This window comes from Cebus imitator, unplaced genomic scaffold, assembly GCF_001604975.1.
Source record: "Cebus imitator isolate Cc_AM_T3 unplaced genomic scaffold, Cebus_imitator-1.0 Scaffold228, whole genome shotgun sequence".
In the NCBI taxonomy this organism is placed as follows: domain Eukaryota; kingdom Metazoa; phylum Chordata; class Mammalia; order Primates; family Cebidae; genus Cebus; species Cebus imitator.
Genome location: NW_016107543.1, coordinates 3,364,175 through 3,373,076, shown reverse-complemented (window position 1 = coordinate 3,373,076; position 8,902 = coordinate 3,364,175). Strand labels below are relative to the sequence as shown.

Here is an 8,902-nt window from a genome sequence, read left to right as displayed (position 1 = left end):
TTAGCCTGGCATGCAGGCATGGTGGCTCACGCCTATAATCCCAGCACTTGGGAAGGCCGAGGTGGGCAGATCACCCAAGGTCTGGAGTTCAAGATGAGCCTGGCCAACATGGCCAAACCCCATCTGTCCTAAAAATACAAAAAATTAGCCAGGTGTGGTGGCAAGCCCCTGTAATCCCAGCTACTCGGGAGGCTGAGGCAGGAGAATCGCTTGAATCCAGGAGGTAAAGGTTGCAGTGAGCCGAGATCCCACCATTGTGCTCCAGCCTCGGCAACAAAAGGGAAACTCTGTCTCAAAAAAAAAAAAAAATTAGCTTGGCATGGTTGTGTGCCTGTGGTCCCAGCTACTCAGGAGGCTGAGGTAGAGGATCACGAGAGGCCAGGATGTGGAAGTTCCAATGAGCTGTGATCACACCACTGCACTCCAGCCTGGGAGACTGCATGAGACCCTGTCTTAAAAAAAAATCAGGAGAAGAAAATGCATAGAATTGTACAACACAAAAAGTGAACTCCAATGTAAACCACTGGACTCTAATTAGCAATAATATACCAACATTGGTTCATCAATTGCAACAAATATAATTTAAGATGTTATAATAATGAGGAAACTGTGGCAGGGGATAGTATATGGAAACTCTGTACTCCTGCTCAAGTTTTCTTTAAACCTAAAACTGCTCTAAAAAATAAAGCTAGCAATTGTTTTTTTAAATTAACATAAAAAGTTTTTAAAATCGGGACAAGGATAAAATTAGCGTTAGGATAAAGGTTAGAAACAGGCTGAGCACGGCGTGGGAGCCCGCTCTGGCCCTTCTCTCACACCCTTTCCGTGCCATCCTGGATGTACAGACCCAGGGTAGCCTTTGTCCTTCCCTCTAGGCCTCCGCTGGCCGAGTGCTGCTTGAACTGTGGATTTCTCTATGGCTCACGGAGCAGGGGAATGGGTCTATCTACACCCATAAAGAGCTCCAGGACAGGGCTCCCCAGGCCACACTCAGCAGGAGGCACCCCAGAGTCCTGCCCAGACAGGCTGCCCATTCTGTTGGGCCAGAGATGGGCTGGAAGAGGCCAAGCCTGCTGACCACCCCAGCCTCCTGGAGGCTTGTCAGAGGACCCCAACTTCCAAGGACAGGAAGGAATAGGGAAGTGGCTGCCTTTGTGTCTTCTCTCCTGTCCCCCTCCTTCCTCCGCTTCTATCCAAAGTGCCTGTCTCCAATCAGCCAATTTGGCTTTACCTCCACCCTTGCTGTACCCAGGTGGTTTTGTTGCTCGCCTTCAGGGAGGGGTAGCCTGAGTTTCCTCCCGGACTCCTCATGACTTTGGCCCTCCATTCCCAGGTGAAACCTCAAACACTCAGTGGCAGGAAGAATACAGTAGGGTGAACAAGAGAGTGTTGGGAGCCAGGGGTTGTCAGGGTTTCTAGGTCTGCGCCACAGATGGTGAAAGCTAGGGGTAGAGGGGAAACTGCCCTGGATGGGGAGGCAGGATCTGCTATTAACTCGCTCTATGACTCTGGGCCAGCCTGAGTGTCCCCTTCCTGAGATCTCCATCCTGGGCCATCCTGCGGAGAGGCCAGGGCCGGCGCAGCGGGAGACAGAGACTCACCTGCTTGGGGTGGAAGTTGCCATTGCGGTCGCAGTTGGGGATGGGGATGATGTAGAGGTCCTCATGGGTGCGGCTGGGAGAGGCGGCCAGCCGCTCCAGGGCCCGGTGCAGCTCGCTCTGGCAGGCGCCCTGGGGCTGGACAGGGGGGAGGACAAAATAACTCAGCAGAAGGAAGAGAGGCAGGAGGCCCAGGCTGAGGTCAGAGCCAAGTGGGAACTGAAGGCCCTGAAAGGAGCCTCAAGCCCTGGGGGCTGGGCAGGACCAGTGAGGTGAGGAGAGGGCCTGCGTCCAGAGGACACGGTGGGGGACAGTGGGAGGCATGGAGGAAAGGGTCTCGAGCCAACAGCTTCTTCAAAGCAGGAGAGGGAAGTGAGGGGACATTGTGGGGAATGGGACTGTGGGAACCTATGCAGAAAGCCAGGGAGGGGGCGATTTCTAAGCAGATGGAACAGATAAAACTTACAACTGGTAACCTGTAAGACCCTCAGAAGGGACATTAGCCAGACCCTGGAGCCAGGTCCCCAGGCTCCCTGCTATGGCCAGCATTCACCCTTTAGTTACTGAGAAGGTCCAGGGTGAGGAATCTAAGAAAGGCCAAGAAACCCCAGGGGGCTTGGGGCAGCTGCTTTTTACCAGTCGGTGTAGAAGTTTTTCAGTATTTAACAATCAACTATCCCCATGTATATAACTGATGAGCAGGAAAGGAATCCCAAGGAAGGGAATGAGGGCTCTCTCTGGGTCCCGATGACTCATAGTAGTTGCATCTTGCACACAGTAGGCATCCTAGAATGTATGCTGAATGAACACGCTCCACATCTGGTGGTGATGGTGTGTATGGGGGGGTGTATGTGTGTGAACATGTATGTGGGTGTGTGTGCGTGCGTGGGTGGGTGGGTGTGTGTGCACATGTGATTGTGGGTGTATGTGCATGTGTGCGTGTGCGCCTGCGTGTGTGTGAGCGTGGGGGTGTGTGTGTGTGTGCGTGTGTGCATGTGTGTGTGCATGTGTGGGTGGGTGGGTGTGCATGTGTGATTGTGGGTATACGTGCATGCCTGTGTGTGTGCCTGTGTGTGTGAGCGTGTGTGTGGGCGTGTGGATGTCTATGCACATGCACATTTGTGTGTCAGAGAGCCTTACCAGAGGCCGGGGTTCCTCCCGGGGTGCCCCATTGACCTTCATCTTGCCCCCATTGGTGCTCCGGTCTCGAATTTTGGCCATGTGCTTCTGCAGGCACCTTCGGTCATGGGCACTGCAGGGGTTGAAGCTGCTGTTGGGGTGGTCACCTTCATCCTTGTCTGCAGTCAGGCCGAGATAAGGAGAGGTCAGCACTGGAAGAAGTCAGAGCATCACACCAACCCAGCCTCCCACCTGTGTCCTCCTCCCTGGGGATTCTCCAGCTCTGTGCTGGAGAAGAGCAGCGGGGCTGGGGAGAGGGAAGAAACAAGAGTAGCGCCCCCCAATCTCCTCCCCTCTCCCTTGGATCTCTCAGGAGAATATTTCTCTTGAAGTCCTTGACTTGTCCCTCACCCCACCCAGGCCAGTGCTCAGATGAGTCACCAGCTGCAGCTACCCAGATGGCAGGAGGGTCCCCTGGGCCCTGCAGGGAGGTCTGAGGCAGGCAGGGGGACCCCTGCTGGATCCTGTCCCCTTTCCATTCGACTCCTCCCACCATCCCCTCCCCATCTGATTGTTTTCCCGTCACCTTTCCTGATTTTTTCTATGTCTGGCTGAACCAGCCAGGGGATCCCCAAGGCTGTGGACTCTGCTGACTCTCTTCCAAATGGCCAGAATCAGAGTTTCCATGAGCAATGAGAACTCTAGCCCAAAAGGTTCTCCCCACTGGCTGGGTGGGAGACGAGTAGGAGTTAGTATATCCGCCTGCATGAGGAAGAGTTTGTGTGTGTGTGTGTGTGTGTGTGTGCGCGCGCGCGCGCGTGTGTGTGTAAAATACAACCTGTGTGGCCCCAGGACCAGAAAAACAGCCTCACACATTCCTTCAGTCCCCCACCTTGAAGTCTCCAATTCTTAGACTTCAGACTCTATCCAAAGTCCATAGGGGTTGCCCAAAACCAGAATACTGGAGATCTGGAGACAGGAGTGATGAGGCTAGACCTTCAATCCCTCTGTGAGATCTCCTTAAGGTTCTATCTCAAGAAAAGCTCAAGAAAAACTCCATCCAAATAGGGCATGGTGGCTCACGCTTGTAATCCCAACACTTTGGGAGGCCAAGGAGCAAAGATCGCTTAAGGTCAGGAGTTCGAGACCAGCCTAGGCAATATAGCAAGACCCCCATCTTTACAAAATATTTAAAAATTAACCCAGGCATGGTGGCATGTGTCTGTAGTTCTAGCTACTCGGGAGGCTGAGGCAGGAGGATCATTTGAACCCAGGAATTCGAGGTTCATAGTGAGTTATGATCGCACCACTGTACTCCAGCCTGGGTGACAGAGCAAGACCCTGTCTCTAAAATAAAATAAAATAAAATAAATACTTTTTTTATAAAAAGAAAAACCCCATGCACAAGTCCCAGAACTGTAGCCACAGCTCCTCCCTCCAGGCAGTCAAAACTGGAATGCAGGTCTGAGCTGGAGAAAGAGGTGGGAAGACCTCTCTGCAGATCAGAGCCACCTCTGAAATGCTCAGGCTTGGCAGCTCTAAGCACAAAGTCCCTGCCAGCAATCCAGATGTTGGCAGCAGGACAGAGGTTACAACTGGTTTGCGTCAGGGTTTTTTTTCCTGAGGAGTTAGCGGGTTCCTCCATGCGTGACAGCTGTCCCAGAGCTGCCTCTGGGTCAAATGGTATTTTTTTGCTTAGCCAAAGCTGGGGGGTTGGTTCTCTTTTCAATCTCCTAGTTTGGGGGCTGTGGGGAGAAATATGTGGATAAAGCAGACCAGGAGGAATCTAACCAGAAAGTCTTTGTCAGTAAGTTTCCACACCAAAAGTTATTGATAAAATTCACCACGGATGTAAGAAGATTTTGTCACAGTGGAGGGCTGGCTTAGAAAGAGGAAGAAAAGGGAAAAAATAAATAGAGGAGGTAGATATAATCCATCCTTCTGCACATTTAAAATCCCAAGAAGGACAGTCCAGTGGGGACTCCAGTCCTACATCAAGTTCCTGAGAGTCAACCAAAGAGAAGACACTCTAGCAAGACCACCCCCCCACCGCCCCCGGCCAAGGTAGGCAGCAAAAGAAGAAACAGATGAACTTTATATGAGGATTGTACCAAGGGGACCCTAAGAAGATGGATCCTGAGCCCTTAGTTAGGAACCAGAGAAAGATCTGGGATCCAGGCCCTTCCTTGGAGACCCTCCAAAGGAATGTCTCTAGCCAAAGAAACCTAGGCTAGCCCAGTGATCACCTCCCTCCATGCCCCCACCTTGCACAAAGCCAGAATGTTTCAGGATGGAGTCACGGTGTTTCAGGGGTGCAAGAAGAGGAAATGGAACACCTAAAAGAATTAGAACCAGGTTGTGTGCTCACGCCTGTAATCCCATTTGGGAGGCTGAGACAGGAGGATCACTTGAGACCAGGAGTTCAAGACTAGCCTGGGCAATACAGCAAGACCCTGTCTCTACCAAAAAAATAAAAATAAAAGTTAGCCATACGTAGTGGCACATGTCTGTGGTCCTAGCTACTTGGAAGACTGAGGTGGGAGGATCGCTTAACCCCAGTACATCAAGGCTACAGTGAGCTATGATTGCACCACTGCACTCCAGCCTGGGTGGCAGAGCAAGACCCTGTCTCTTAAAAAAAAAAAAAATCGAGAATTAAATAATTAGAACCAAATGTCAGAAGGACAGAAGCGGAGCTGAGATGTGAACAAAGGCCCCACCGTGTTACCTAGGTAAGGCTGAAGGAAATCACTTGGACTTGTTTGCCTCAGGCCAGGATACTAACACCAGGGAACACCCTTCCAACCTGGAAAGACTTTGTGTTTCCTGAACATGCTTTTTTAAAATGACCACAAAAGAAAGTACTAGGGGCCAGGCGTGGTGGCTCATGCTTGTAATCCCAACACTTTGGACGGCCGAGGTCAGTGGAACACTTGAGCCCAGGAATTCAAGACCAGCCTAGGAAACATAGTAAAACCCCATCTCTACAAAAAATTAGCTTGGTGTGGTGACACACACCTGTAATTCCAGCTACTTGGGAGGCTGAAGTGGGAGAATCACCTCAGCTCAGTAGATCGAGGCTGCAGTGAGCCATGATCGCGCCATTGCACTCCAGCCTGAGTGACAAGTGAGACCCTGTCTCAAAATAAAAAGCAAGCGCTATTTTGTACAGTGATTCATTCCTCTCAATAAATGAGCAGAATGTTCTTTGGTTCAAGGAGTGGAGAAGTGTTTTCAGGAGGTAGTGAGGTGTGCACACCTGGAGGTGTGCAGCATTAGAGTGGTAGCAGCCTCAAAAATCTCAAGAGATATGGAGTAGAAGTGTGACCATGCTTTCCATGTTGAGTTTCTTTTCTTCTCTCTCTTTAAGAGATAGGGTCTCACTATGTTGCCCAGGCTGGTCTCAAATTCCTGGCCTCAAGTGATCCTCCCACCTAGGCCTTCCAAAGTGCTAGGATTACAGGCATGAGCCACAGTGCTGAGTTTTTATTAGTCAAAGTTCACAAACAACCAACTCTCAGAGGATCATTAATGAATATTTGGGATATTTACCATTAAGGAGGATTGGGTACGCTCACTGAAACCTAGGGCCACATGGAGCACAGGGTGAGCCTGGAGGCACGGCTCATGCTCTTGGGTTGGTATGGCCCCATGTCACACCAGGGGTTTACCTGGGAAAAGCTGAGTCAGCAGCCTGCCTGGCTCCTCCCTTGTTAGTTTCCCCACTAGTCATCCTGCTTATTCCCAGTTCATGTCTACACGGAGTAGAACCCACCAGATAGGGATAGTAGCTCCTTCCTTACTCTCATGGGGACACAGGGTAAATTCCTATTTGCCTACTCACACACAGACAGGCTGGGGCTCAAGAATAAGAAATGTATACAGGCAATCACGCGTCCAGACACACACACTTATCCACATGTGCCTTATCCACGTGCACTTGGGCACTCTGACCCTGCCCTGGTCAGAGATACAGAGCCAGGGCAGGGCACGCTGACTTCAACAGCTTCTGTGCACCCTGGTTTGTTGACTTTTCATGTAATCTGTAACTTTTCCTTGCCCAACCCTGCCCCACTGGCGGACTGAGGAGCTACCCCAGGATCCACCCCTAGGCACTAGGATTTTGTGGGGGTAAGGGTTATAGCATTGGGTCTCTTGATAACGTTAACCTTCTCATCTCCAAAACTGGCTAAATACTTGCTATTTCCCTGCTCACACAGAGTTCCAGCCACCTGGTGCTACTCGTCCTGGTAGTGCCCTCTGGAGAAATTCCAATGCCTGTGGGTTCCCCTCTGAGCAGGAGTGGAGTCAGACCTATTTCTCTGAAAAGTCTGACCTCCAAAAAGCTTGTTTGGGAGATGAGACTTCCAAGTAGGCTTGGTCCTCCCACAGCCCCCAGCTTGGAGTTAAGCCAGCTGACATCTGGCTCCAGAGAAAACCTCAGTCTTTGCTCCAGCAGCAGAGAAGGGAAGGAGCCAGAGAGAAGAGGCCACACAGCTTTGGCACCACTGGCTGCAAAGTTCATGGCAACGCCAGAGGATTTCCTCTTTCCTGTTGCCTGATTTCACTCTCACAATTTCTCCCCAGCACCAGCCTCTGGCCCCGAAGAGACACTAGCTATGAGCTGAGCTGGCCCAGTCATCCTGACCAGGAGTTTCAGCTGTGATGCAGAGGGTCACTCACCTGTCCTGCAAGAAGTGTCTTTTCGCCCTTCCCCTAGACTCTGGCTGGAGAATCCAAGACCACCAGTGCTGGGTACCAGGCCCTTTCTCTGAGGTCTGGTTCAAGGGGTATCCCCCCCCACCACCGTGTCATGCTGCCAGCCTCAGAATAAAAAGTCACATAAGGCAATTTGGCCTGTTCTTCCCACGTTGACAGCAGCACAATGCACCAAAGGCTGCCCTACCCCCTCAACTCCTCTGAATGTTGCCCCAAATTTGCTCCCTTGTCCTACTGTTTCCCTAAGTCCTAGCATCAGCTTCTTCTTCATCACCATCCTCATCATCACTCCAGTTTTTTAAGCTCTGACCCCATGCCGGACACCCCAACCCTATGAGGCAGGTCCTGTTGCCCTCCCCACTTTACAAATGAGGAAACTGACGTAGACTGGGTGGAAGGTGGGGAGGAGAGACTTCGCTCTGCAGCACTGTCTTTAAGTGGAAAGACTCCTGACACCCAAGGCACCAATCTTGCTGGCTTCGCCAGTACTAAAGAAAAAATGGGAAGCAGCCATGCTCCTCCCTTCCCCTCCCCGCACGGCACAGAATTTCTGGGAATGCCCTTGTTACCATGACATAACTGGACTCCCAGTACTGAAGTAAGGGGGAAATATTTGCTGCATTGGCTAAAATTTAACCCGGCCTGCCTGTTCCCTGTCCCAAAGGGACTGAGAGCCCAGCTTACGAACTCCCCATCCAAACACTGATCTTTCCATTGTCCACTCCCCCAGATTCCGTGATTCGAGGACCAGTACCAGGATGCAGAGCTGTGGACTTCTGACGCACATGCCCCGCCTCATCTCTGGTGGCCTCAGTGGTGTTAAGCCACAACCTGGCCAGTTCATGGAAAGCTGAGATAGGAGGGTGGGGCAGCTGGAGATGGAAAGGGGAGCTGCCCCCGGGGCAAATAGGAGACAGCTGGACCACAGCAGCCAAACGAGGGGGCATGCCAAGTGGCCGCCCTCCCCCAGCCACCTGCGGACACTCAGCCCCAAGAGGAAAAGGCAGAAAGAATAGATGGGTCCCCTTGACCAAGCTATTCACAGGCCAGTGGGCCCAAGCCTTGGGACCTGGAGGGGACAGTGGCCTACTGGCTGTGTAAGGCTAAAAAGGATGAGTGGGTAGGGGCTTGGTCGTCTTATCTCATCCACAGACCCTGCAGGGCTGCCGCAGAACTCTCAGGGGTGCCTTTCGCATGGTGCCATGTGGCCCAGGTCACAGAAAGGGATTACTTCTATGATTCTATGATGACTGGGAAGTGTGGGAGGGCACGGGCATAGCTTGCTCCACAGGTACCTCCAGGCTTCCCCGTCTCTCTCTAGGTACCTGCATCCATTGCATGGCTGGAGGACAAGGCAAGGAAGAAAGGGGGAGGGGCACTACAGACCTCAGCTGTGTCATCCAAAGGGGACCTAAACCTAGACACCTTTTTTTTTTTTTGAGATGGAGTCTTGTTTTGTCACCCAG

At 51.8% G+C, this 8,902-nt stretch overlaps 1 protein-coding gene across 2 annotated transcripts in view; it reads right to left on the bottom strand.

The window, feature by feature from the left end:
- Positions 1 to 8,902, bottom strand: part of IGFBP4 (insulin like growth factor binding protein 4) — a 14,090-nt gene that overhangs the window by 2,281 nt on the left and 2,907 nt on the right. The window contains exons 2-3 of one of the 2 annotated variants that reach the window (XM_017497143.1): positions 2,739 to 2,896; positions 1,602 to 1,736 (exon numbers count right to left, since the gene is read on the bottom strand). In XM_017497143.1, coding sequence (XP_017352632.1) covers positions 1,602 to 1,736; positions 2,739 to 2,896 — 293 coding nt within the window. The remainder of the gene's footprint in view (positions 1 to 1,601; positions 1,737 to 2,738; positions 2,897 to 8,902) is intronic. The other variant, XM_017497144.2, reaches the window with a different exon arrangement.